At 54.9% G+C, this 27,497-nt stretch overlaps 9 protein-coding genes across 9 annotated transcripts; 5 read left to right on the top strand and 4 right to left on the bottom strand.

Moving 5' to 3' along the window:
* Positions 1 to 1,904: 1,904 nt before the first annotated feature.
* NCS57_00125800 (uncharacterized protein) lies at positions 1,905 to 3,454 on the bottom strand (the record flags this gene model as incomplete). The annotated part of the gene is made up of 4 exons (XM_053051328.1): positions 1,905 to 2,000; positions 2,057 to 2,901; positions 2,969 to 3,143; positions 3,206 to 3,454. The coding sequence occupies 4 exons, from the start codon at positions 3,452 to 3,454 to the stop codon at positions 1,905 to 1,907; spliced, it is 1,365 nt and encodes a 454-aa protein (XP_052919843.1).
* A 339-nt stretch (positions 3,455 to 3,793) lies between these two features.
* NCS57_00125700 (DNA-directed RNA polymerase III subunit RPC3) lies at positions 3,794 to 6,131 on the top strand (the record flags this gene model as incomplete). Its single annotated transcript, XM_053051327.1, has 4 exons — positions 3,794 to 4,018; positions 4,083 to 4,145; positions 4,237 to 4,950; positions 5,004 to 6,131. The coding sequence occupies exons 1-4, from the start codon at positions 4,010 to 4,012 to the stop codon at positions 6,129 to 6,131; spliced, it is 1,914 nt and encodes a 637-aa protein (XP_052919842.1). The 5' UTR covers positions 3,794 to 4,009.
* Positions 6,132 to 7,145: 1,014 nt separating this feature from the next.
* On the top strand, positions 7,146 to 8,565 carry NCS57_00125600 (uncharacterized protein; the record flags this gene model as incomplete). The annotated part of the gene is made up of 7 exons (XM_053051326.1): positions 7,146 to 7,209; positions 7,315 to 7,352; positions 7,432 to 7,473; positions 7,541 to 7,788; positions 7,864 to 8,041; positions 8,097 to 8,351; positions 8,479 to 8,565. 7 exons carry the CDS (start codon positions 7,146 to 7,148, stop codon positions 8,563 to 8,565), a joined length of 912 nt encoding a protein of 303 aa, XP_052919841.1.
* A 965-nt stretch (positions 8,566 to 9,530) lies between these two features.
* On the top strand, positions 9,531 to 16,608 carry NCS57_00125500 (uncharacterized protein; the record flags this gene model as incomplete). Its single annotated transcript, XM_053051325.1, has 2 exons — positions 9,531 to 9,628; positions 9,687 to 16,608. 2 exons carry the CDS (start codon positions 9,531 to 9,533, stop codon positions 16,606 to 16,608), a joined length of 7,020 nt encoding a protein of 2,339 aa, XP_052919840.1.
* A 615-nt stretch (positions 16,609 to 17,223) lies between these two features.
* Positions 17,224 to 17,629, top strand: NCS57_00125400 (uncharacterized protein; the record flags this gene model as incomplete). Its single annotated transcript, XM_053051324.1, has 2 exons — positions 17,224 to 17,403; positions 17,459 to 17,629. Exons 1-2 carry the CDS (start codon positions 17,299 to 17,301, stop codon positions 17,627 to 17,629), a joined length of 276 nt encoding a protein of 91 aa, XP_052919839.1. The 5' UTR covers positions 17,224 to 17,298.
* A 223-nt stretch (positions 17,630 to 17,852) lies between these two features.
* Positions 17,853 to 19,408, bottom strand: NCS57_00125300 (uncharacterized protein; the record flags this gene model as incomplete). The annotated part of the gene is made up of 2 exons (XM_053051323.1): positions 17,853 to 18,073; positions 18,133 to 19,408. The coding sequence occupies 2 exons, from the start codon at positions 19,406 to 19,408 to the stop codon at positions 17,853 to 17,855; spliced, it is 1,497 nt and encodes a 498-aa protein (XP_052919838.1).
* An 838-nt stretch (positions 19,409 to 20,246) lies between these two features.
* NCS57_00125200 (uncharacterized protein) lies at positions 20,247 to 20,468 on the top strand (the record flags this gene model as incomplete). Its single annotated transcript, XM_053051322.1, has 1 exon — positions 20,247 to 20,468. One exon carries the CDS (start codon positions 20,247 to 20,249, stop codon positions 20,466 to 20,468), a length of 222 nt encoding a protein of 73 aa, XP_052919837.1.
* An 834-nt stretch (positions 20,469 to 21,302) lies between these two features.
* On the bottom strand, positions 21,303 to 22,428 carry NCS57_00125100 (uncharacterized protein; the record flags this gene model as incomplete). Its single annotated transcript, XM_053051321.1, has 3 exons — positions 21,303 to 21,482; positions 21,531 to 22,103; positions 22,156 to 22,428. The coding sequence occupies 3 exons, from the start codon at positions 22,426 to 22,428 to the stop codon at positions 21,303 to 21,305; spliced, it is 1,026 nt and encodes a 341-aa protein (XP_052919836.1).
* A 503-nt stretch (positions 22,429 to 22,931) lies between these two features.
* On the bottom strand, positions 22,932 to 26,098 carry NCS57_00125000 (uncharacterized protein; the record flags this gene model as incomplete). Its single annotated transcript, XM_053051320.1, has 5 exons — positions 22,932 to 23,027; positions 23,087 to 24,864; positions 24,919 to 25,128; positions 25,185 to 25,512; positions 25,628 to 26,098. The coding sequence occupies 5 exons, from the start codon at positions 26,096 to 26,098 to the stop codon at positions 22,932 to 22,934; spliced, it is 2,883 nt and encodes a 960-aa protein (XP_052919835.1).
* Positions 26,099 to 27,497: the final 1,399 nt, after the last annotated feature.

Genomic DNA, 27,497 nt, shown 5'->3' with positions numbered 1-27,497 from the left:
TTTGGTGGGCGAGAACGGCAAAGCTACGTTGGCCAGCAGCTCACTCAAGCTGAGTCTGCGCAGATCAGTCAGTGCCTGCATCCACAAGCTGAAGACGCCTCTTTAAACGGCCACGCTTGAAGACTGCAAAGTCCACAGAGGGTATTCGGTGCAGTTTCAAGGGTAGAAGAAAAAGGTTTCGGGAAGGAGGGTGTGAGTATGGCGGGCGGGTGAGGAGGAAGAATGCGGCCGAGGAGCTGCGTCTAAAAGAGGGAACTGTCGAAGGGCGAGAACGGGGGGCAAGCGATTTACCTCGCGGGGGGGTTCACAAGGTCGATCGATAGGAAATCCAGACAAGAGGGTCTGGGGCGGTTCGTCCAGCTCGGGCGCTGTTACGATTGCCTCGCAATGGGCAACAAGAGCATGGAGTGGGAGGCTGGAGAGGAGGATGTGAGCCGTGGCGGGAGGAAGAGTCGAGGTCGAGGTTTTGGCGGTAGTGGGAGGGAGGTGGTGGTTGAGGCTTTGTTTTCTCCCGAAAGTTAGTGACGAGGAGTCAATCCCCTGTCCGGTCCCGTCGTTTCCCTCCTCTGGGCTTGTTGGTACCTACCAGTGCGGTACAGTGCTGCGCTGTTACTAGGTAACTAAGTAGACCACGGCCGCGGACGGGGCTTTTTTTGATGGGGCTAGCGAGAGGAGGAACCGAATAAAGTGCGGTCCACGGTCCCCGGACGAGCTTGTAACAGAGAGTCCGTCTCTTTGTGTGTGTGACCTGTGGGAGAATGGCAGTGTGCGCGTGTGTGTTTCTGAGAAAGTGTGGGCCTTCATCAACCAAAGTGGCCTTTGCAGCCCTTGTTCAGTCTTCTCTGAGTGTTCCCTCAGAATTCCCTTGACCCCCTCCCAGCCAGGGCAGGCCCACCAAGAGCCAATCAGGTGGCTTGCGGAGACGGCGCTCTACAGTGCGAGACCCTCTGTTTGCCCCGGCCCGGCTCACCGTCCGCCCCTGGTAGTGGTCAGAACAATTAAGGGTCGTCCGCGCGCACTCTAGCAGGGCGTTGCTGGGGCAGTTCTGGGGCGCCTCAGCGCTGAAGGTTTCAGCAGAAATAACACAGTGCCTGCTGGCTGTTTGCACTCGCCTCGCGACCACGAGTTCCCTATTCGGAAATAACCTCTACTATTGGCAGCTGATTCAACGGGCTCGCAGAGCAGACGAGACAAAACATTCACTGCCCATCTGTGGCCGACGTGGTCAGATCAGGACGGCAGAAGAAGCTGCATTCTCGTAATGGCGCAGCATAGGTGGTACAACTGTCACGCCCCACGAATACGATGCTGACTCTGCAAGTTTGGGCGGGACAAGCCTTGCTCTTGATGAGATGACTGGCCAGGAGCCGATACATCTTCACCGGTTCTAGCTTCGGCCTGAATCTGAATCTGCTCTGCAAGCGTAACTGCAAGTAGGTACCCCAGGTAACCAGGGGAAATGAGGCTGAAAGGTGCATCCGTTTTCAGCCCAACGTACGGGCATTATGCAGGCCTTGTGAATTTGAGGTTGAAACGACAACTCTCATTATCCAACTACGACCTTGTCGTCAGAGAGGGGCAAACGGGCCATGAAACAACAAACGCCCACCTCAAAATAAACAATCACTGTTGGCATCGCCAAGCCGAGCAGCATGCTGCGCATTCACTGATGCATATCTGCATGTCACTGACACACATACAACGGGCAACTATGGCCTCGAGTTCACTCATGAACCCGCCCAGTGCCTTCGCCGACCACAGCTCATCAACATGAACCAAGCGCGGACGTATGATGTAGACCAAAAGGATTTCTACTACAAATATTGACAAAGAGGACATCCTCTCCTCCAACTCTTCTAAACTCTGACTGTTGGTACAAGCTTTTCTCTCTCTTGGACCCCTCTCTATACCCGGAGACCAATCTCCTCAGCATAAGGCAGCACGAACAGGTCACCGACAGTGGAGACGGTGGCCTTGCCCTCAAGGAGAGCCTTGGCAGTCTGTAGACATGACTGTTAGTCGATTTTTCTAGGGGACAAATCTTGGAGGGTCTTACGGTCTTGAGAGCCTCAGCAGAGACGCCATCAATGGCCTTGGCAAGGCTGGCAGAGTCGTAGGGCTTGCCGCTGTTGACGATGCCAGAGCCGGCCTGGACGATGCTGGTTTGTCGGAGCTGGTTGGCGTCCAGGGCGGCGAACTTGGCGTTGGCAACGGCCTTCTTGACATCCTCCTGGCTGACGTTGCCGCTGGCGATGCTCTGGAGAACCTTGACGGTCTCCTCGGCGCCCTTGCGGACGGAGGCGGCGGCACCGGTAAGCTGGATGGCCAGGAGGCCGGCGTCGGAGTAGGTGAGGTTGGAGGTGTTGACCGAGAGGCCAGGGGTGCCGGCGGTGGCCTTGGAGAGGAGGCTGAAGCCAGGAGCCCACTTGATGGTGGACTGGCCGCCGAGGAGGGAGGCGAGAACGGCAATCTCAGGCTTGGCAGAGTCGACGCCAGAGCCGGGGAAAGCAATGACGACGGAGTTTCCGGCGCTGCTGCTCGTTCGCTGCTCACCACCAAAGTACTTGCTGGCCTCGGTCTTGAGGGTCTGGCCGCTTCGGGGGGCCGCGGGGACGTCCTTGAAGAATTGGCCAACCCACTTGGAGAGGGTGTCGGGAGCGGCACCGTCGGCGACGATGGCGATGTTGGGCTTGGAGTAGACAACGTCGGCGAAGCTGGCAATGTACTCCTCGTTCAGGTACTTCTGGTAGGGAGTCGAAGAACTGGGGTAGAGGGAGGAACCGAGACCAGTGTGGAAGGCGATGGCGTGGGCGTTATCGAGGGCAATGGCGGCGGCATCGGCATTGAGGGCGGCCTGCTTGGCGTGGAGGACACGCTCGACATCCTCGTGGAACTCGTGGGCTGGATAGGCGTGTCAACTCTGTCGAAGCAGCAAGGCTGACTACGCAATTGATTTGGTTTCACTCACTGGTGTACTTGGTCAGAGAGATGACCTCAGCCAGAAGCTCGGTGAAGTAAGGTAGATCCTCGCGGAGGAAGCTGGCCTCGACGACAACAGCCTCCCTGGTGTGTGAGGAAGCCAATTGACCACCGAGGAGCTCAGACTCGCGAGTGATGCGGAGGGCAGATCGTCGCTGGGTGTTCTACATGGACCCGGCAAATTAGCTCAACTCGCGGGATTCTTCCAGGTGCCGGGGTTCCTCACCTTGAACGCGAACTCGGCCAGGCCAACAGTCAGACCGGGCAGAGGCTGGTATCGAGTACCGGCCTTGGCCACGACGGCGAGCTTGGTAGTAGGGCCGTGGGCATCCCGCGAGGCGACCTTGAGGCCAGTCACATCCGAGGTCTCGTATGATCCGGTCGACGCAGCGGCGGCAAAGGTTCGTCGCTGGACGCGGCAGGAGCGGCGAGCAGCCTGCTGCGCGGTTCGCGCGAGAGACGATCTCGAGATCATTATGGAGGGTGATGGCGTAGGCAATTGGCAATCCTTCGGCCGTCGGGGTGAAGCAATTGATCTCCAAAAGAAGTGCCTCGTCGAAAAGCTCCCGTCTAATTTTCGGGCTACGGGGAACGAATGAAGATGTCACGTGATTTTCTCCGGTCAGCCAGATTTGCACCCGCGGCATTGGTCCCAGTATCGACTGGTACCATTTGGGACTGGCTCTTGCGCGCAGCTACAAGGAAAAGACCTCACCCCACCTAGCGTTACCCTCCCTGCCTTAGGCCTACCAGCTTCCGACTTACACCACTCACTGCCCGCCTGCAGCCGCAGAAAAATCAACGATCCCATTTGCGCCGCAAAAAAAAAGCATCCCAGCCTTCTCGCCTTGTGCTCTCGTTCACGACCTCGGCTCCCAACCAGCCTTATTCGCATTGTCAACCACACAGATACTCAGATCTCGCGCCTACGGGCCGTATATCTCTCTATAGTGCTCTTTTGCAGATCAATGACGCCCCGGTAGCAACTGTGGCAGCTCTAGAGATAGTGAGAGGATCTCTAGGAGCATCAATGCTCGTAGTCAGTCGAGCCATCATCCCAACCACGCACGCAACATCATCAGCTAACAGGCGCGCCCCGACAGACAAAACACGCTGCTGAGCTTTGTGCTCTCCTAGTCAACGACCTCTATGGCGAACTGCCCTCGGTATGCGATTTTCCCGCTCATATACTGGGATATAAATCTGTCTTTTTACTTGGCGTGAGATCGCGGGGCTGACTCAGTTGTCGCGAACCAGCGTATCCTGATTGCGCTTTTGACCAAGGGCCGCTCGACGATCTCCCAACTGGTCCAACATACGGCCCTTACTCCGCGATTCTTGCGAAATGGCCTCGCCGTTCTAATCCAGCAAAATTTGCTCTATCACCATACCGACCCCGACACCGACGTCACGAGCTACCAAGCCAACGCTGATGCTTGCTACAACCTTGTGCGATCTGGCAAGATTCTGAATATTATCGAGCGCCAATATGGCACCGCAGAACGAGAGCTGGCGCAGACCCTCATGCTTCTAGGTCATGCCCGCATTGCAGACCTTTCCCACGCTTTCGGGTCCCGAGCACCCAAGACCAATGGACAAACGAACGGTGATCATGAGTCACATGATGGACTCATCGAGTCAGAAAGCCACTTGAACTCTGTTCTTGTTCGTCTCATTCGGGCCGAGATTGTCGAAACTGTCCGTCCAGAGAGCTTTCGCAACCCCCAGGATGTGTACCGCGAAATCAAGGACTCTGTCACCAAGACGCGACCAGGCGAAAAATCCGTCTTCACAAAGACCCAGGCGCAGGAGGAGATCCAAAAACGCTACCGCACCTTTAGAGACCAGCCACGGGTCCTGAAGCGTCAGCTCGATATGAGCAATGACTTTAGTGGACCCAAGAGACGGAAGCTCACGAACGGGTCGGCGCAAAATGGACATGCGTATGATGATGATGCGCCGCGTTTGAATGTGAGGACCTTCTGCGACAATAACGCCGTACATTTTAAGCTAACATCTGGCAGCCCAACGTAGTTGTCCGTCTAAATCATTCGAGATGTCTGGTCGAGCTGCGGAACCAGCGCCTGGCCAATTTTGCGGCAGAGATGCTCGGTGAGGTCACCGGCGAAGTCTATCGCACCGTCTTAGACCTCCTATCTGCCGACTTCTCGAGGTGCCAGCCAGATCCTCTGATTGATGAGCTTACCGCTGGTCAACAGACAGCAGTTACAACCGTCGATATCTTTGAACACCTTGACAAATCCGTCAACGTACAGTCTGGAATCGGCAAGACTTCCAAGGACAAGATTGATTCTGAGAGCGCCGAACGAGTTAGGGAGACAGCCCCGGACACGGATGATGACTCTGACGATTCAGATGCTGGCCCTCCAGGCCGCAAAAGGATCTTTGACGCGGACGAGGAGGATGAGTGGGCAGATGACGATGATCAAAATGGCGAGGCCACCAACGGCGAGCGGGAGAGCAAGGTTAGATTCGAGGATGCTGCCAACGGCACCGATAGCCGCATCTCTCAGATGCGACGACACCTGTTACTTCTCGCAGAGAGCAAACACCGGTTCATCCGCCACTGTGGGACATTCGGTCGCGGCCAGTGGACGGTAGACTTTACCCGGCTGATGACACATCTGCGGGAGACTGAGCTCGACGCCATTATTGAGCAGTCCCATGGCCGCCACGGGCTGCGTCTGACACGCATTCTGCGAGAAAAGGGCAAGCTCGATGAGAAGATGCTTCCATCTGCTGCGCTCATGAAGAAGACGGATGTCCAGGGGAAAATGCTTGCGATGCAGATGGCAGGGATTGTGGATGTTCAGGAAGTGCCTAAGGATAGCAGCCGTCTGGCCAATCGCACCCTGTTCTTCTGGTATTTCGACAAGGAGCGAGCCCAGACTCAGGCCTTGGACGACATCTACAAGGCCATGCTGCGATGTCTGCAGACGCTCCAGGTAGAGCGGCACAATCAGCGGAACATTCTTTCGTTCGTGGAGCGAGAAGACGTCCAGGGCAAGGAGGAGGAGGTCATGACGACGGAGCACTACAACAAGTACAACAAACACTTGGAGGTGCAGAGCAAGCTTCTTGGGCAGGTCATGCGGTTGGATGAGTTGGTGTCCGTTCTCCGCGACTATTAAGAGAGTTGGAAAACGACATGGGTGGCAGTTTGGTCTTCAACTTTTGTCGATTGCGCTATCATGGTGACTTGACATGTTGGCGTCGAGGCTTGAACGGTTCATGGGCTCAGCTTGTATTATATGATATCTGCTCTGTAGTAACCCATAAAAGAATGGTATGTTGCTAGTTTTGAGGCTGTTGGGTTATGCGTAATAAGTTTGTGTGCGTTGTGTTTTATCGGGGTGTATCGGCATGAGTCAATATGTATCATGCCGACAATTTGGAGGTGTCCTGTTATTGTTAACGTTATTTGTTGAGAAGATGAGATGAAATGAACAGGGTTTCATCCCACCAAGTTTTGAATGTCGTACCGATGGGTCTGTCAACAGACGCCATTTCCCATACATGATTATAACAAGGGTACAGGCTTGCAATTGAACTAGAAGACATTGAAATAATGAAGCAATTGAAGATGAAGCCATCCGTCTCTTGCCATCATGACACTAGAATTGCTGGCGGTTGTAGGGTACGCAGCTGGCTCTTGTGGTATGAAAGCATTCGTCCATGATTGGCTAGCGCAAAGTGGTCTGAGCAGTGTTCTTCAACCTCACCCTTGCGTGAAGTGGCTTGACCTGTGGCTCGTGAGTGGCTCAGGCGTGAAATTTGGCCAGCTCCAAAAATGCGAGCTACTGAAAGTGGGGGGCAAGAAACCCCGCCAATGCAGAAAAAAAAAGCCCACAGCCCACCCACAAGGACGACCATCCCACGCATCCCGTTCCGACGTCGGTAAGTAATTGAGCAGGGGGAAAGGAACCAGCCGCGCGCCGTACACCAGAAGGAGCAAAGTGCAGGTGCCCTGGAGTGGTGGTGGAAAAATTTCCAGTCCCAAGCGGCCAAGCCTTGTCTCGCTCGTCCGTCCCTTTGCCTTGCGACAAAGCTCCCCTCTTTGCTCTCTTCACACCTTTTTTTCTTGCGATACCCATCGAGTTTTCTGTTCGGCAGTAATTAATTGTTCCTTGCCCTCGTCGTTCATCATGTCTCCTCCCGTTGCTTCTGGTCGTGAGAAGGAGTCCAACTTGGCCCGACTCCTCGGTTCCGGTATGTCCTCCACTGCTGTGCCCATTGACACATCCGAGCATTATTTCCAATTGCCTCGGTGCTGCTCAATGCGCGAGTAAACCTCGACTGACAAGTCCTGTGCAGGTTCTGCTGGTATCGCTGAGCTTGCCATCTTCCATCCCGTATGCATCCCTCCGCCCGAGATCCAGGCTGCCGACAGCTCCCTCCTATGCCATGTGACACCTGCTAACACCAGTAAAGGTCGATACCATTGCGAAGCGATTGATGAGCAACCAGTCTCGTGTAAGGAGCACACCTCAAATTCCGAGTCAACCCGAGAGAACAGTCCATTGACCTGCTATGCCTCCAGGTCGCCAGTGCTAGCCAATTGAACCAGGTCATCTTCAAGGACAAGGCCAGCGCAACCGTCGGCAGGAAGTTTGTCTCCTTGTTCCCTGGTCTGGGATACGCCGCTGGCTACAAGGTCCTCCAGCGCATTTACAAGTACGGTGGTCAGCCTGTTGCGCGAGACTTCCTCGGTAAGCACTATGGCGCCGACTTTGAGAATGCCTTCGGCAAGAAGACTGGCAAGGCTATTATGCACTCTACTGCGGGAAGGTATGTCAGCTATCCGAGTTCCCTCAAAATTGGGAATTCAAGAACTAGGAACTCAGACTAAACTGTTTCACCTAGTTTGATCGGTATCGGCGAGATTGTCCTCCTCCCTCTCGATGTTCTCAAGATCAAGCGTCAGACAAACCCCGAGGCCTTCCGCGGCCGTGGTGTTCTGAAGATTGTGGCTGATGAGGGCTTCGGCCTGTACCGTGGCTGGGGTTGGACTGCTGCCCGTAACGCTCCCGGTTCTTTCGCGGTATGTGCTTTGCCCTGCAGCTATGAGTAGAGCGAAAATAACTGACCTGTACAAGCTGTTCGGTGGTTCTGCTTTTGCCAAGGAGTACCTCTTCCACCTCGAGGACTACAACAAGGCCAGCTGGTTCCAGAACTTCATTGCCTCGATTGCTGGTGCCTCTGCCTCACTTGTCGTCTCCGCTCCTCTCGATGTCATCAAGACCCGAATCCAGAACCGCAACTTTGACAACCCCGAGAGTGGCTTCCGAATCCTGGCCAACATGGCCAAGAACGAGGGCCCTTCCAGCTTCTTCAAGGGACTGGTTCCCAAGGTACGTCGGGCAGAGTTGCTTAAACACAAACACATAAAACAGGCCCCTCCTCTGCGGCCCGCCTTCACCCGTTCAAGGCCCGTCTCCACTCTGAAATGTCAAGACGCTAATGGATCTTGTGCTGCAGCTCCTCATGACTGGACCCAAGCTGGTCTTCTCCTTCTGGCTTGCCCAGACCTTGATTCCTGCCTTTGACGCTGCTTTCCGAAAGTAGAGCTGAAGCATATTTGAGGAAAAAGAAAACTTGGGATTTATGTTATAGATACAAAAGCTAGAGATGATCTAGACAGGGCTTACGTATGGATGAGGGAGACGTAAAGGGATGGGAGTTTAGAAGGGACAGGATTTATGTTGGGATGGATTTCTACGATAGACGTACCGGCATGAGGGATCGGCCTCACTTGATCAGTGAGGCGGACGAAGGCACTCAACTCTGTATAAAATAAAGCGACTTGATTTGATTCGGCACACGTCACACACAGATCTCGTCGTGGGCCGTGACAACTGCCGTCACCAGCAGATACGCAGCATGCAAGCTGGCTCGCTACAGCCGCCAGCAAGGCCATGATCCCTGCGGAATTGGGTCATGATGTATGCTATAGGCCTGGTCGCTCAAGCCGTCCCTCTGTCCGGTGGTGTGATATGCTCTGTTGTGGCCTTTTCATTCGTAGATGATGGGCCGCGCTGGGGCCGGGGTCCGGATATGCAGCGGCGAGTGGGAAGTTAGTTTGTTTGGCGCGGCGGCTGGTTGCTCAGCAACCGTGACCCCCCGAAACAAAAATAAACCAGGCCACCAAGGTCTGCGACGGCGGACAGACAAAGATGGAGCTATGGCTTCCTCCAGCACCATTGTAAAAATCAAACTAAACAATGCAACGGGCTCCGAGGCTTTGACTTGATTTACTTTTACCCCGTCCATACCTCGCGCCTTTTATCCCTCTCATTTGCCTACTCTTCTTCCACTATCACCAATACTACTACCACTCCCGCTCCCGCTACCACTACCGCTACTACCTCCCTTAGTCCCAAGGTCCGAGACGTCTCCTCCATCCTCACCCTCAACATCGTCTCCTGCGCACCCAATCTAGCGTGGCTGCGGAGCCGTCCGCATTCTTGCCATCCAGACCTTGGACAACTTCATTCCACACACAAGACATTCGCGTCTCCCAGGAGCCAAGCATGCCTTCCTCGGAGCGAGACAGCTCCCGAGAGGGAGACCTCCAGCTGAGACATCAACACTCTGCCTCTTCAGATCACTTCCGGGCGCTGGTCCCAATGTAAGTTCTCTTCTCTGTATATCCTCATGGCTTTCTTGCGCCGGCTGACAGGAAACAGGTGGGATAGCTCTGATCCCGAGCGCTGCCCTCCACCGCTGCCTCTGAACCCGGGGTCGCCTCTCTCCTCGCGGGCCGGAACCTCGAGCGCCATCCAGTCAGCTCACGCTGCGCTTAGTGAGCGTGCGCGAGAGAGCGCCATGCCTCACCTCAACAGGAGGCTAAACGATGCCTCGCCTACAAAGAGCAACTCCCACCGCCGTCTACAGTCCTCCTCGGTCAGGGACATTAGCCTCATGATCGAGGGTAACAGCGCCAACAACTCGCCTGCCAGATCACCAGAGCGACCTAGTCGACCAGAGACGCCCTCAAGGTCGAGGGAACCCCCCGTGGACAACCGACCCATCGAGAAGGAGCCGGCACCGTCAAACCCAGGTCCCGGTCCTAGCCTGACACCCATTTTGCGGCCTGCGGTTCGACGGCCACCTCCTCAGAGCATCTTGGGTGAGAACACACCTCCCCAGTCATCTACGATGCTGGCTCTCCAGAACATGAGCTCCCTATCACCCACCAAGGAGCCCGAAAACCCTCTCTCCAACATCACAAACGGCTCATCGGCTCTGGTGAAGCACCCCCAGAACCTTGAGCAGCTCTCGAACCAGATTCTCAGCCTCACCAGCATCGCCACAAATCTCCAGAAGGAGATGTCTCAGCTCAGTCGGCGAAGCAGAGACAATGCTACCGATCTCCTCAGTCTCAAGGAGGCCACCAACACAAGAGATGAGGATATTCGACGGAGCCTCAGAGAGCTCCTTGGCAGTAGTCAGGGTGGTGGCAACGGCGATGGTAGCCACCGACTATCTTCCCGAGACCCCTTTGGCGGATATTACCTGGACAACAAGCCACACAACTTGTCTCCCCCTGGCTCCAAGCCATTCCAGCTCCCAAGAATCCCTTCCCCCAAGAGCTTCTCCGACTCGATTGAGAGGGGATCCATTAGCACGCCCTCTCTGGCCGGATCGGAGGCGCCTGCATCTATTGCTCTCTTAGAGAAGATCATTCGGGACATGCCTACGAAGGAGGGACAGGACTCTCTTCTTACTCGCCTGCTGGAAGTATCAAACAAGCTCTCTGGAATGGCGACGTCTCAAAAGCTGGACGAGGTCATTGAGCAGGTCAGGGCTCAGTCCGAGCAGGCAATCGTGCTGGGCAACCCACTTGGAAGCCCTGATGCGAGCCGGTCTCGCAACCTAAGCTTTGGCGATGAGCTTAGCCATATGGACCTGATTCCTGGGCAGGCAAGGAGTGCCGTTTCTCAACGTGTTGAACACATCATGAAGAATGAGGCCCGGAGGAACTCCGAACCCGCCAGCCAAAGAGCTAACATCGTCAATGACGACCTCATGGCCATCATTCGCTCCGTCAAGGACAGTGTTGCCCAGGGCGGCGGCCTAACTGCCGAGGTCAAGGCTCTCGTCCGAGAGCTCCGTGGCGAGGTTCTTGGCATGGGCCGTGAGATTGGCCGCAGACTGGAGCAGCAAGCCTCGCGAAGGAACGTCGACGACCACGATAGCCCGAGCAAGGATGAGGTGGCCCGAGTCATAGATGAAGGCCTTGAGCAAATGAAGGACCAGCTTAACCATGTCCTTCGGGAGCACAGGCGCCAGTCTGCGGCCTCGGTCAACACTCAGAAGAGTGCTGTTGACTATCAAGAGATCTACAATGCCATGCGAGCGGCCATCCAGGACAACGAGGCTACCCGTAACAACATGCCCGATCTCAGCCGAGAGGATGTCATTGAGGCTGTCAGGGATGCCTGGGAGAACTACAAGCCTGAGATTGAGGTTCAGCAGCTTGGACTTGAGCGTGACGAGGTTTTGGCTTGCCTGAAGGAAGGCCTTAGAGAGTTCGCTCCAGCCCCTGCTGCTACTAGAGACGAGGTCTTTACAGCCGTTGTCGAGGGCCTGAAGCACTTCGTTCCTCCTCAGGTTGAGCAGCCCGAAACTGCGTCGAGGGAGGAGATTATCGACGCGGTCCGTGACTGCTTGGAGGAGTTCGAGTTCCCTGTGGCCCCTGGCAACAATGAGCTCACCCGTGAGGACATGGTCATTGATGCGACAAAGGACGGCTTTGAGAACCTCCGCAAAGCCATGGAGTCGTATGTTGACCGTGCAGCTGGCGTTGCAAGCCAGGAAGACTTCTTGGATGATCTGCTGAAGTCTCTGGATGACTTCAAGGATGAGGTGGCTGGCCTCGTCGCCAATGCCAACATGCAATCTCGCGAGCAACTCCAGACTGAGCTCGAAGGCCTCCGTGACGTGGTCAACTCTTCGATGGTGCCCGCTCTCCCTCCCCAACTCAACAACACGGAGGTCCTCGAGGCCCTGAACACAGGCTTCAACAACCTCCGACAGGAGATCCTCCGTCCCCGGGCTGAGACGAGCGAGATTCTTGACGCCCTCAACGATGGTCTCAACGATCTGCGAGCTGGCATGGACCGCGTCACCAACAAGCCCGCCGATTTGACCGCAAATGACGAGATTCTCGACGCTCTCAAGACCGGCCTCGACTCTGTTCGATCCGACATTGACACTCTGCGTGAGAACAACAACGAGAGAGCCGTTGCTACTCTCGATGCTCCTCCACAAGCCAACGATGAGCTCCTCGATGCCCTCAAGGCTGGCCTGGGTGCTGTGCGCTCGGATATTGAAGCACTTCGTGACGGTCATGCCGAGAAGGCCCTTACGCCAGCTGAGCACAAGGAGAACGACGAGGTCCTCGAAGCGCTGAAGACTGGGCTTGAATCCATTCGCGCTGATATTGAAACAATCCGGGAGACCACCAAGGAGCCTGCCGCTGCTGCTCCCGTGGACAACACCACCAACGATGAGGTCATCGAGGCCCTCAAGAACGGACTTGACTCCCTGCGGGTCGACATCGAGGCTCTCCATAGCAGCCATGAGAAGGCACTCGCCCCCGTTGACAACACAACCAACGATGAGGTCATTGAAGCTCTGAAGAACGGCCTTGACTCTCTCCGGGTCGACATCGAAGCCGTGCGAGACAGCAGCGACAAGGCTGTTGCTCAGGTCGACAATCACACAAGCGATGAGTTCATCGAGGCCCTCAAGAACGGATTGGAGTCTCTCAGGGTCGATATCGAGGCCATCCGGGACAGCAACGAGAGAGCTGTCGCGCCTGTCGCGCCTGTCGATAACACCTCCAATGACGAGGTTATCGAAGCCCTTAAGAATGGCCTCGATTCTCTCCGAGTTGACATTGAGGCGTTGCACAGCAGCCACGAGAAGGCTGTTGCCCCAGTTGATAACACGACCAACGATGAGGTCATTGAAGCCCTCAAGAACGGCCTCGACGCCATTCGCACAGACATTGAGACCCTCCAGGAGAACCACGACAAGGCTCTTGCCCCTGTTGCTGATACCAAGCCCAACGATGAGGTTCTTGATGCCCTCAAGACCGGACTGGAGTCTCTCCGGTCTGAGATTGAGTCCCTCCGTGATAGCAACGACCGCGCAGTCGCCCCTGTTGATGCTGGCTCCGACGATAAGATTCTGGATGCTCTCAAGTCTGGTCTGGAATCTGTTCGCTCAGACATTGAAGCCCTTCGAGATAACAACACCGAGCGTGCTCTCGGCCCCGTCCTTAATGACAGGGAGCCGCAAGACATCCCATTGCCCCCTGACACGGTGCGCCACGATGATATCAGGAACCTCGAGGTCCTGATCACTGAGCTGCGCGTGAAGGTTGAGGCCCTGGAACCCCAGAAGGAGGGCGTCCAGAAGGATGATCTGACTCGAATGGAGGAGATGATCCGCAACGTCCAGGATACCGTCGATGACATTGGCTCTCGTGAAATGATGTCAACGCGAGCTATCCCAACCGAGAAGAAGGAGCGGTCTGAGGCCGCCATCCTTGGTGACCCTGAGGACGCCGCCACCAAGGAGGATGTTCAAGCCATCGAGACCATCTTGCGCAACACCAAGGGCAAGCTTGATGACCTCATTGACGGTGATCAAGCCGTTCGCAAGGACCACATCGACAACGTTGAGACTCTCCTCCTCGAGACACGTGAGACTATGGGATCCATCACAACTCAGATGGAGACGGTCTCCCGCAAGGAGGAAATCACTGGTCTCGAGACTCTCATTTCCCAGATCACCACCGGCCTTGATGAGTTGAAGGGTCGTCTTGACAAGGAGAGCGAGAACCCTGACAAGGTTGTCAAGGCTGACGTCGAAACCGTCGAGGCCCTTGCTCTTGAGATCAAGACCGCTCTGGACGGATACATCAACACTGATCTCGCCCTTCTTGCCCGCAAGGAGGATGTGTCAGGCCTGGAGGCTCTTGTTGCTCGGAAGGAGGATGTCACCAGCCTCGAAACCGTCGTCAAGGAGTTCCAGGAGAAGCTGGACACCACTGTTGAGGCCCAGACCAAGGCCATCGCGGTTCGCGACGAAGAGACCACCAATGTTGCTGAGCGGGTGAACGAGGTCAAGAACTTCCTTGAGGAGCTTCAAGGAGCCATCAACACTAAGCTTGAGGAGGGAGCCTCTGGTGTCGAGGGCGTCAGCAAGCTTCTGGAGACCATGGGCGAGAAGATTGACAAGAACGAGAATGTCCACCAGGATCTCAAGGACATGCTCGACACCATCAAGAGCGAGTTTGAGGACTCCAAGGCTGTCGTGGCTGGTGTCAAGATCGAGTCCAACGAGAAACTTCAAGAGACCACCGAGTCCCTGGGCAACAAGATCGACGAGAAGATCGGCGAGCTCATCGCCAAGTATGAGTCACTTTCGACCCAGCTTGATGAAAGGAGCAAGGTCAGCGAGGCTCGGGATGAGGCTGTCGAGGCGGCTGTCGTTGGCTCCAAGGCCGTCACAGACGAACTCAAGCTCCTCATCGATACTCTCGGCTCGACTGTCACTGACTCTCTTGAGAAGATGGAGGAGGCTTCCAAGACTGTCTTCACAAAGGTGGAGGAGCTTGTGACACGCAACGAGGAGACCCACACCGAAGACAAGGCTGAGCATCAACAAACCCGGGACCAGATCTCTCTGGCCTTGTCTGTCGTGGAGGGTCTCAAGGGTGAGGTGACTGAGGGACAGCCTAAGATCATGGAGGCTGTCAAGGACCTCCTCCTTCTCGTCAGCGAGCACTTCGAGCACTCCAAGACATCTGTCACGGACATCCAGGAGAAGCTCGTTGAGAACAAGCCCCCGGAGATCCTCAGCACTCTTCTCCCCCCCGAGAAGTATGACAACACCGAGGTTCACGAAAAGCTCAACAACCTCGTGGAGCACATCTACAACGACTCAGAAGTCCGCGAGCGCCTCGACAAGATCATCGAGGAGAAGTACGATGACACCGAGGTCCGTGGAAAGCTGGACAAGATCATTGAGGACAAGTACGACGACGCTCAAGTTCACGAGAAGCTTACCACCATCATCGGACACAAGTACGATGATTCGGAGGTCAAGGAGAAGCTTGAGAAGATCATCGCAGACAAGTACGATGATGCTGAAGTGCGGACCAAGCTCGACAAGATTATCGAGGACAAGTACAACGATGCTGAAGTCCGTGAGATGCTCAACGTGATCATCGACCAGAAGTACGACGATGCCGAGGTTCGCGAGAAGCTTGGCTTCATTCTGGATCAGGTCATCGAGAGCAAGTACGATGATACAGCGGTCCGCGAGAAGATCGACTGTGTCATGGATCAAGTTATCCAGCAGAAGTACGACGACAAGGCGGTTCAGGACAAGCTCGACCAGATTATCGAGGACAAGTACGACGACTCTGACGTCAAGGAGAAGCTCGGCCTTCTCATTGACCTTAAGTATGATGACACTGTGGTGCACGAGAAGCTCGACAAGCTCGTTGACCACAGCAGCACCACTGACCAGGCCCTCACTCGTCTGGAGACTCTTGACAAGGTTCACGCCTCGGTCGTCCAGACAGCGGCTGACATCTCTGAGTTCCTCTCTGCCCAGAAGCAGCGCATTGAGCAGGCACACGAGGATCACGAGAAGACACTCCGTGAGACCATGGCATCAGTGGAGCGCAAGCTTGCTGAGAAGGACCACGTTGAGGCGTCCGTCAGCAGCTTGCGTGAGGAGGAGGAGAGGCTTCGACAAAGTGTCATGAGCCTGCGAACCGAGCAGGAGAGTCTCATCCGACAGAAGACTCGCCTGACGGGAGACGTCTCCTCACTAGAGACTGCCCTTCGGGTGCGCAAGGAGGAGCTCTACGATATGGAGTCTCGTGCTGAGAACCTTGAGCGCCGCATCCTTGAGGGTGTCATGGATCACTCTCGAGTACTTCTCATGTCGAAGGCCAACAAGAACAGCGGCGACGCTATGAGCCGCAAGCGTGTCAAGAAGCCTGCCACTGAGACCGACTCTTCCCAGCCTGCCCGCAAGTCGATGGTGAGCATGGCTCTCAACGCCAAGCGAAACCTGGCAGCTCCTGCGCAGACTGGCAGTGCCCGAAGAATCGTCTCTCTCAGCCAGATCAACAACAACGTAGTATCTGGTGGTGTCAAGCGCAGCCAGAGTGTGCGAACACCAATGGGCGGTGGCAAGGCATACCGGAAGAGAAGTTTGGGTGGCCACCTCGACAAGGGTCCAGGCGACAATGATAAGGAGAATGTCGTCGGCCTTGGCGAGGCGGTCGAGGAGTTGGACGAAGCTGATGCCCGAGGTGCAGCACCAGAAGCCGAAGAGCCTGGCGCCGGGGACACGACAGTGCTGCACAACGACGAGGCTGGCGACAGCGACAACGAGACGCTGCGAAGGAGCAGCAGGGGGACGGTCGTCACCAACAGTACCGACATGTATACAGAGGGTGATGATTACAGCGAGTACAGTGACGACACAGGGAGCGAGTGGACAGAGAGCGCGGTAGGAACCGACGCGGGGTCCATACAGGATCAGGGTAATGAGGTGGTGGTTTACGGATCATAGGGGATGAAGGGAAAGATACGGGATGAAGGTACGACGTGATAGAGTCAAGTTGGGATTGATACCTGGCCATGTTTCAAGGGGTTATGAGACTCTTGATGAGGCTTCACGGAGTGTTTTTGGCTGGATCGGATCAGATTGGGTCTGTTTGTTTATTCTCGTTGGTAACGTCTCTGCGCTTGATTATGGTCGTTTATGGCTTTGGAATGATGGTTTCGTTTAGCATCCTTAGTCATATTTCTTTGATAGGTTACGGTTAAAAGAAATGTATGAATTCAGCTCAACTCTTGAGATGTTCTGCTCTGATCATGATGTTGTGAAGCCTGCTGGCTGTGTAGAGAGTCAAGGGACAGGAGAGGGAATGGGTTCTCCTGGACCAATTGCTCTCTAGTCATTGACTTGTAGTTTCCATCTGATACCAAATGAAGCTATACAATGCTAACTAACGCCTTTTGCCTTTTTCATCCCTTCCTTCTGGATTCCTTACTTGTAAAATCGCTTCAATTTGTCAGTTACAGTGCCGCTTTGTTCAAGTAAACAATGCAGCCCCACTATAGATGCCTCTTATCTTATCAGAACCCCTCCATGTTTTTGACATCGCGTCCTCCGCCATCACGACTTATACCCAAACAACACCCACTAACCACCCAATCTGTCCCTCCTACGACTTGTACCGACTCGGAGAGATCCATCATGGAGCAGGGCGCACCTAGCGGGATTCTCTCCCCGCCAGAGCTCACGCCACTCGAGCAGGAGGTCCTGGACGAGTACGAGCGTCTAGCCGACAACATGAACAAGGTCTGGCACTCACGCCCCTCTATAGGACTGGAAACTGATGCTCTTTTTTTAACAGCTGGCTACTATCCTCGAACACCTCGCATCCAACCCTAGTACCGAGATCCTCGATAGCCTGCGCGAGCTCGAGCGCAAGACGAGTCTGGCGTTTACCCTTCTCAAAGCTAGCGTGTACAGCATAGTTCTACAGCAAGAGATTGATTGGGGTGATGGTTCGACGGCGCAGTAAAAAGAGGGCATGCTTTTGGCGGAGGAGATGAAGAGAGTAGGATTGATACCCAGCTACGACGACCAAGAACCGACATTCATAAAATACAACAAAAAAAAAAAGAGTCATAACCGCGTCAATGTTGCACCACCATTGAGATTTGGCACATATCCCTCCATTACAGGCTACAGATACAAAGTCGTCTTTTTTAATGGTGATACACAGTTGCTTCATGGGTGGGTTTTTAATATACAGCTCCGCCATAGTACACCTTCCGCACATCCACCAGCTTCTTGCCCCGGCCGATGGCGATCTGCTCCGGGTCAGGCTGGTTCGTCAGCGCCTGGTACGCCGCCTTGACCGAGTTCATGGGGTTCTTGGACCGCGGCATACGCGCAGCCATGTCGTGGATGCCCGCCGCTCGGCACATTTCGAAAATGCGGTGGGGGACACGGAGTCCGAAGCCTGGGAGAGGGTCTGTTAGTGAATGCGTTGTTAGAAGGAAGTGCTGAAAGAAGACATACCTGGAGGTCGGGCCATCAGCTCAACAACGGTGCCCGACACCTTGGCCGAGACGTTGCCGTAGATGGTGCGGTTTTCGTACCGGCGGATGGGCTTCATGTTGCGGATGGCCAACATCTGCGCCGTCTCCTCAGCGACACCGGGCTCGGTGGACTTTGCCATGCCGAGACCAAGACGGCCGTTGCCGTTACCGGCAATGGCCACGACCGAGGTGCTGCGGACCTTGCCCAGACGGGTCTGGTTGGCGACCCAGCGGGTGACGAGACCCTTTGTGAGCAGCGAGCGAATCTCTTTCAGGCTCATGCCCGTCAGTCGCTTGATCTCCTGGTACTTGCCCGAGTCGTCCTGGCCCTGGTCCTCCGGGTCGACGGCGTGCTTGTACAGGCCGTGAACGCCGGGAACCTTGCCCAGGTCGGCGGCCTCGGCCGAGTGGGCCCGGTCAATACCCGCAGGTCCGTCCTCGATGAGCTCAATGCTCGAGGGTTCAACCTCACCCTGGCTACCGAAGCCGACGATCTTGTCGAGCTCCTGCTTCCAGGCCTCGTCGACGGCCTCATCAGCCTTCATGGCCTGAGCGCGTGTCATAAACTCGGGACCCTTTGAGTTGGCGTCAGGCTCGGGACCGTCCTCCTCGATGATGTAGCGCTTGGCCAGCTCCGGATCCCTCTCCATATCCTGGAGCTCCGCCTCGGTCAGATCTATCAGGTCCTCGCCCTGGCTCTCCTTGACGCGCCGCAGCGCCCGGACCATGGCCCGGGTGAGCTGGTCGCTCGTCTTCTTGTCGGTGATGCTCCTCATCTTCTGGCCGTAGTTGTCGATCCACTCGCTGGTGCTGGGCCACTGCACCTCCCTCGGGGTGCCCTCGATCTCGGGCTTGAGGTCGTAGCGGGGGTCGAGCACGGTGTAGTCCTCGATGTACTCGGGCTTGTAGGGATCGTCACGTAACCGACCCTGGATGACCATGTCCTCGGCGTCGACGGCCTTCTCGCCCGCCTCGATGGCCTCCATCTGCTGCTTGGAGTAGTGGCCCTTGAGCAGGTCCTTCTCCTCGGGCGTGTACTCGGCAAAGCGCTCCTTCTTGTACTGGTCCATCTTCTCGGGCTTGCTGAGCAGTCCCAGCTCCTCCGCCGTGACATTGCGGAACCTTGACCTCCGCTTCGAGCGGGGAGCAGAGCTATGGAACTGGTGGCATGGGACGGCGGGGAGGGTGGTGGTGGTTGTTCGGGACGAGGCGAGGCACCTGCCGAGGAGGGTGCGCGCCGGTCGTGCGACGCTCATGGCCGGCAGGAGTCGGCGATAGGCCGAGGTTCCAGAGGGTATCGTCTTATTCAATTCGTCGAATTGGGGAGCTTCGAGGCGGCGAGAGGACGCTCCGTATCGGCCGTGTTGAGCGCTGTCTTTCCCTCACACGAGCTCGAGGATTTTTTTGGGACCCAGGAATACTCAATTGAGAGTTCCCCTCAAGTGGGCTAGCGTCTCGCGGCTGTAGGGACCAATCAGCGCTGGCCAATCCTCAGGTCATCCATCCTGCCAAAAGGCCATGGCGATCACGAGAAGAGTCACGTGGGTATTCAAATTCAACTTCATCCCAACTTCAACTGCCTGTCTCAATTCAACGAAACAAGGCTCTTAATTATTGAATTCTCTGAATAACGTCTTTCAACATCTTTTTAATCCAATTACCACCAATTGTTGTCCATTTCATCCAACCAATCACAACCCACCCTAACATCAGTCGACTCTGCCGCAAGTGTGAAACGTCTCAGTGTGGCTCCAGGGGCCAAAAGCCAAGCGTTAGGGGTCTTTCCACCGTCCTCACCACTCGCTGTGGGCCATTCATTGAACCAAATGTGACGCCTGCGCCGTTTCGACAATCGCGACGTGATTTCCTCCCACTCTTGAGCGCTTCTCTCTCTCTCCCTCTTCCTTCTCCTGTAGCTATACTCATTCCGTTCCTTTCCACAATATTCACTTTATTCACTGCCAACTATTCTCTTCTTGTTCGTGACTGGCGCACGACACAAACAACTCTCTCTGTACATAATTCCGCGACACCCTTGAGTCAAGCTCAAATCAACCACCCGCGTATCGCAGCAACAACAACACAACAGCCCCAATGGGTCAATTCGACTGGTTCTCCGCCATCGGCGCCACGGACGAGGCTGTCGCTGTCCTCAACGATCAACCGATCCTCTTCACCATCCTCCTCGTCGTCCTCGTTGCCGTTATCCTCCAGTGCGTCCTCATCTGGTATATCCACTACGCCACTATGAAGCCCGAGCAGCGCAAGGCCAAGCAGGACAAGAAGGACAAGAAGGCTGCCGCAAGGAAGAAATGAGACAACCATATACGCCCTATCGCAACTGCGCCATATCGACATCTTGTCACCTCACGACAGGCCCTCGTGCTTGAAAAGGATGTCACTCGGCTCATTCGACACTTATTTCTCCGTCTTGACGACACCTCATTTCACCACCACCTCGGCGCGCCTCTACCACGGGCTTTCATCTAGCTTTATTAATTCGCCTCTATAGAGTATCTATTCTCTTATCTCAAGCTCAAATCACTCCGCCAATTTCGTCCATCCCACATGTTGCCTCGTTGATTTGACGCCTGAAAATCTTCGCCGCCCAGTTTACATCCCTTCGTTACAAAAAACCCAATGATCCGCAGTGTGGAAGTTCCCAGGGTCGTAGAATGTATTATCTGCCACCATCACCTCCGTGCCTGGAAGCATCTGCTCCGCTGACACCGCAGAACCACAACCGTGCATGAGCGGCACCTCAGCAACTTGTCCTCCCATGCCATAGCTACTCTTAGTCCACCCCGGCAGCGTCGAAGACGCCGGGTAGTCCCGCATGTTAGCCCATGGCTCGTTGCGAAACTCCACGGCCGCTAGACTTGAACTCCCGCATCCATAACTGGAATTCTCGCTCTTTACCAAGCCTGGTGAATTGTGTATTACCTCCCAATTCACACTCAGTGTTGGATGCTCCTGGCCTTCTCTCTCTGCCTCAATATTGGTGTATGCCTCTCCCATGCCCCTTTTTGACAGCATGGGGGTCAGCCGGCCCTGAGTGGTCTCCCGTGAACTTAGCACTGGTCGTGCTGGTTTCTTGGCCTGCTTCCTTTCCATTGCCGAGGGCACTTCAGTGGTTGCCAAAAGAACATCCTATGCTCGCTTTTCGATCACTTGTACAGTGTCTTCCCACTCATTGTATGGGTTTCTGGAATCGGTGTCATCACGTTTCATATCTACCACCTTCTGTCTCAGTGCTGGTGACTCGGCATTCTTCATCCGTGCTAAGCATGTAGCAATAACCGGTAGTAGCTGAGCACGATCCGATATCTTCTATTGTCTTGTTAGAATGCTGGGCTGTACGCTTCTTGTTGAGCTTACGCTGAGATAGGGTATATGAAAGACACCTGGTGCCAAGTTTGTGAGGCAGTGTGTTGAAGAACCGCCCCAGACCTGGTAGCCCCTATACTTCTTCTCCGGGGCTAACATCAGTTGCTCTAGCAGAATCTCCACCAAGGATAAGGACCGCAGGGTCTCCAGCACTTTCAAGCAAGCAAGTTCATCATCTCTGTCTCTGCACGTTGTATGCTTCTTCCTCTTGTTCTTATTGGGTGGAAAGTTGAGGCTGGACATAAAGTTCTCGATGGCTCGTTGGTCGTCTACCTCGAGTGTAGCCAGCAGATCATTCTCGGTAGTTTCTTGACAGTCTCTCCCTTTTAGTTTGCCGGTGTTCCTCCGCCTCTTTCTCGGCTTCTTGTCCAGGTCGTGGCTATCTGTAGGCGTCGAGATGCTGATTGGAAGTATCAATGTCCGAAAGGGCGATGTTCGTGCCGTCCGAGGGGCTACCAGGGCTGACGTAAGGTCCGGATGCTGGACTGAGAAGGACAAGAGGCCTGGGAGTGTGACTACCGAGTCCTTGTTGTGTTCAAGATGGAGTCCCAGACGATTCCAAACCTAGTAAGCTTGATAAGCCTATGGGGGCGGTGATACATGATGACAAGCATACTGAGCAATGCTGGATTAGATCAATCATCTTCTGAAGGCGTTCGTTCTCAAGTATCGGGCGGCCATTGACGGCAATAGATATCTCGATGCAGCAGGTACCCGTTCGAGCAATCCAGATATGGGCACTCTTCACCACCGCTGCAAGCTCATCGATGGTCGTAACGGGGGGCAAATCGTCGGGCAAGTCGACACAAAGCGATGGCGTTGTTGTGAGTTCTAGGTTCGCTTGCTTTGCGTGTACTCGAAGGCTTGGTAATGCGAGCGCGGGTGTCATTGCTGTTAATAGAGAACTTCGACATGGCTGAAAGTTTGAGGCGAAGATATTTTGAATAGGAGGATGGAGGGAGATAGACAAAAAAGGGCACGTGAGAGCTGGGCATCTGGATTCGATATCGTAATTTGGAAGGTGGTGACTTGTTGTGTAGGTACGGAGGAAAGTGCACCTTTCCTTCCTCAAAATAAGCTATTCGTAGTTGCCGTTGGTGGACATTGAGCAGTAGTGGTACGTAGGTAGATAGGTAGTATGCAGCGGTTTGTAGCCAATTAACCGACTCTGTAAACAATGAATACCTAGGCAATCCTATGCATGATAGTTCATAGTCGACAATTCTAATATCAAATCCCCCAAAAGGCACGCATGTCGTTGGCCGTGAACCAGAGTCGTCAAGTCCCACAAGTCTATAGTAGATTGCGCCTCCCATAATAGCACCCGTTGATGACATACGTACATGCTCCAGTAACTCCTTGCGATCAACAATCCAACACGAGACAGGCAGATTATTTCGCAAACCAGGGAAACCCGGACTTCTTCTTGGCCGGTTCGGCAATCCCTCCAGAGGTGCTCTCCACCTGTACACTTCGCTGGTAGATATCCTGTTTGGCTCGGTTAGCGATCCATTGTAGTACAACAGCATCAAACAAGGTTGTCTCACCTCCTCATCTGTTGGCATCCGGCAACCCAGAATCAGCTCCCTCGCTGTGTCATGCTTGGATAGATTTGGGTACGATGTGCCCTGGCTCTTCATGATCGGGAGTAGCACCTCCCCGAGCACCTCAAACTTCTTCCAGTTGATTCGGTCTCCCTCACTGCCCACAAAAGTCTTGCTCCCTTCCTCTGCCGACACCAGATCGCGCCGGTGGAGAGGGATAAAGGGTATGCGTGGAAGGGGCGAGTTCTCCCACGCCAGTCGATATGCAAAATGACTCTTCTGAGTCCCCATCAATATTCCCAACCGCGCAAATCGCTTCTGTACCTCCGGCGGCACGAGTGATCTCGTTTGAGTTAATCGATGAATAGCTGTCCCGTTAACTCCAGCTAGGACAGCTGCCAGTCCGTTGTAATTATTCAACTGGCGTAGCTTGAGTGCAATGTTCATAAACTTCTCCAGTATCTGCGCTCGGTGCTTAGCCTTGTCTCGCAGCAGAATCATGTTGGCAACCCATTTGGCAATGTGGTTGAAGTGGCCAATCATCCGGTTGACGTTCCTCAAGCTCTTGCATTTCTCCTTCTGCGCCGTTGACAAGCTGACATGACGCACAAAATCACGAATCCGAATCGACGAGAACATGATCCAGTCAATCCTGGTCAGCTCATCTGCGACATCGTCATCCGGAATATCCATAAATATGTGATACCGGAACTTGTTCATCGGCAAGTTGTCCGTAGGTTCCAGGACGGCTGCCGCTCTTTCATAATCGTCATACGTGTGAAAGTGCACCTGGCTCCCGGAACTGCTGCCACCCGTGGCCAGAGAGATCTCGGAGCTTCCCGACGGTCTTCCGTCCATGTCGGATTCCACTGTCAACACACTGACGCCTGATGATAGCTCAGACATCTCCTTGGACAAGATCTCGCTCGCAAGCTTGTCGCTAGTCTCATCAGAGTTTGCCCAACCCGTGTCGTCATCTTCCACCACGTTGAACTGAAGATTACGCCGCATGTGTTGCGCAGCGATTGAGAAAATCGGCTCTGTGGAAAGATGTCTGATAAACTCCTCAAGATTCCGCCTCGTCTGTGGTCGTGCAAAGTCGCCGGGATATGATGATACCCACTTGGCTACGACTTCAATGATGCGCAGCTGTGTCGCCGTCTTGGAGAGATAATGCGCAGTCTTGTCGTCCCTGACCTTGTCGAGTCGGGTTAAAATGGCAGAAAAGAGTTCGCCGGGGGCAGCAAACTTGCGATATAGACAAAGGAAGACATCCGAGAAGTTACTGTCTGCTCTCGACAGCCTAGGAGCGAGAAGTCGATCGACTAATTCGTCAAATGTGACGCCCGCCATCTTGGCTTGCTTTTCAAGAATATTGTCGTCTGCTCGTTGCAGTATAGGAATGTCGTCCGAGTAGCGGTATGATTCAGCGTCCGACTCCTCAACATCCAAGAACGAATCCGTATTGGGCCTGTCCAACCGTATGCCCGGAGTCCTAAGCATGTTGCCAACTGTTTGCGCCTGACCCGGGTCTCCTAATTCGCGTGCGGAGCCCGGGTTTGGGCTGGCCCCCTGCTGGCCAGCTCTTGGACTGCGAGAGGCCTGTGCCCGGTAACCGTCGCTAACAGGGGGGTTTGAGAATCCCTTGAGCAGGGAAAAGTCGGAGCTTGCTCTGCTGTGCTTGCTGTGTTGGCTTATTGGACGTCCAGTGCTGACATCTGGAGCCTCCAAGTTGGCTGCAGACTGAGCTCTTCGGCGCGATACTGTTTCACCGTTTTCTTCTGTATCCATTGTTAGAACATGTTTGTCGTACACTCGATTGACTTTGCGCGTACCCCTTCGATGTGCTATAGCAGCCCTCAGAATTGTGTGTAGGCATGTCCTCGCAACATCATAGTTATCTGATGCGATCTTGTATGTAGAAACGCAGGATTTAAAGAGTTGATGGTTTGCCATGGCCTCTGCGTTGACTTGCCACTCTGCCTCCGGAGTCTCGCATTTGCAGGCCACCAAGCTGGCCGGCAGACCAGAATTAGTGAGAGCCGCTAGGGATCGTTTAGCCAGAGTTCTTTATGGGGATGCGGGAGGGTATGTATCATACCCAGCGTCTGTGGCAGTTCTCGAACAGACTCATGATTCGTAACATCGTATAGTATAAGGGCGGCGTCGACGCGAGGTACAATATGCCCGTTGATTTGCTTTGGCCATTGTATAGGTTGGCTGGGATTTAGTTCGAAATACTCTAGATCCAGCTCGAGTAGGGTTATGACGTGGGAGATATTGTCGACCAACATGCGAACACTAGAGGCATTGGATATGGGTGGTCGGGATAAGCCTAGGACGCGTTGGACAAAGGAGGATTTGCCAACACCGGTGGAACCGATGATGGCAATGTTGAAGCCGGCTTCCATGGCTGTGGGTGATTGCGACTGCGGAGCACCAGATCATGGTCAGTCCTTGGATATCCAAACATTCTCGATTCGATCAAGTTGAACCCCTGCCCCGCGAAAGGCAGGTGGGGCGCATGTTGGAGATGTAACATACCCAGTACGACGAAGGTGTGGCGGTCAGAGACTCTCGACGGGGAGGCGGCCAGTGCTGGCTTGGGTCGTTGTCATCGCTGTCGGGAACGAAATTACTGTCCTCACCGCCGCCGTTAGAATTGGCAGGGTTGGCTGTGTCACCAGCGCCGGCTTTGACACCGGGGTGAAACTGGTGTTCGTAGTCCTCGTCGTCTAGCGATTGGTAGACAGAGCTTCCGTCCGAGTCGGAGTCGCCGTCCGAGGCGGCAGCGGCATTGACTGCTGGATCGTATGTCTGGAAGAAGGGGTCGTCGACGATTGAACCGACCGAGTCCCGATGGTTGGTACCGGATGGCGAAGGGTCGGAGTCGCTTTCGGCGGTCGGGTAGGAGTCGGCCGGGCTGGCTACGGGGTACGGATGAGAGGCGGGCGAGGTGGCGGCAATGCCTGAAGTCGGGTGAGTATATCGTGAACCAGCATGATCGGGTCGCATGGTCGCAGTTTCAGCGACTGGGCCAGGTGGTGAAGAGGAACATAGGATGGATGCCAACAGGTGGAGAGGACCGAACCCGTGGCGTCTGCGGGGAGAACTCGTGGAGAGCTAGTGGCTAAAAATTGTCGTAGAGGGGAAAGGAGAGAATGATGAAGCAGCGGGACAAGAAATGGAAGTTGGGGGAATAACGAGAGAAGGCACTAGGGCAAAAGGCTAACGAACGAGGAGGGAGACGAGTTACTGACAAGGCTTGCACTGTGAGGTAGGGATGGATACAGGCACAGTAGGCGAGTCCAGCCAGATGGAGGGAGGACGCGCAGACGCTGGCGAGGGTAGAAGCGCTCTCCCAGCCGCGATGCTTGTGCAACCAGCAACAAAAGAAACAACGGGCAGTATGTCTCACGCAGCAACGGTGGGCAGGCAGATGGGCCTGAAAGCTCAAAATAGGTGGGTGGCACAACGACTGCTGCTGTCGATATGCGCGCTCAGCGCCAGAGCTGGGCAGACCCGAGGCTCAGGGCCTTGACAACCTCAAGAGAGGTCTTGAACTTGAAACCTGTTGCTGAGGCTTGGTGTTAGCCCGGCCGCGCTCAACGCGGGCAAAGGCGCTTTCCAAACGGGCGTGCATCCCGTCTGCAGGTGCGGGAGTCGTACGTACGTAAGGTACTACCTATCTGTACAGGCGTTGCAAAGGTTATGTTTGTTGTCGCGCCGTGGGTTTGCTGCACGTCTGAGGGGCAGGCGGCTCAGGGTCGGGTCGTCAGATTCAGGAGGCGATGGGCGCTGCGATGTGCTGCAATGGGGGGCCCGGCGGCGCGGTCAGGGTGCGGAAGCGGATACCTTGGTCCGAAGGGCTTCGGCTGGTGATTCCAGGTACGCGTCTGAGGAATGAAGCTCAAAGCATCAAGCTCGACGCTGGCAAGTTTATTGCGCAAAAAGGCACGAAGAGGGGAAGAGAACCGTGGAATCGGGACGGTCAACGTTTTGGGGGAGGGGGACCTGCCTGGGCCGGCGCCGACGGGACGTTTACGTTGACGTTGGGGGGGTCAGGTTGTTTCCAGTTAAGGAAGTTGGGTTCAAAGCGTCGTCCTGCTCGGCGTTGCTTCGAGGGCTGGTTTAATTTGGATGTTAAGATCAACAGCTCCCCAACCTGGCAGGGTTGAAATTGCAGCTTGAGAATCACAGGTCGTCCTCTCCTTATTGCATCTCATTGTCAGCTGCGTTTATTCGTTTATCCTCCATCTCTGTCACAAGCTCCAATCCTCTGGTTCCAGCCTGTCTGCCCATCACAGTCGGATCCAATCCCAGGTGCTGCGTTGGCGCTCTCGTACCCATTGGCTGGAGCACGCATCGACAACAGGGGCAGGAGGGACCCTGGTGCTCCTTGCCCTGGTTCAAG

Source organism: Fusarium keratoplasticum, chromosome 1 (genome assembly GCF_025433545.1).
Source record: "Fusarium keratoplasticum isolate Fu6.1 chromosome 1, whole genome shotgun sequence".
Lineage (NCBI taxonomy): Eukaryota > Fungi > Ascomycota > Sordariomycetes > Hypocreales > Nectriaceae > Fusarium > Fusarium keratoplasticum.
Note: the sequence above shows the minus strand (reverse complement) of the source record. Positions and strands in the feature narration are given on the sequence as shown.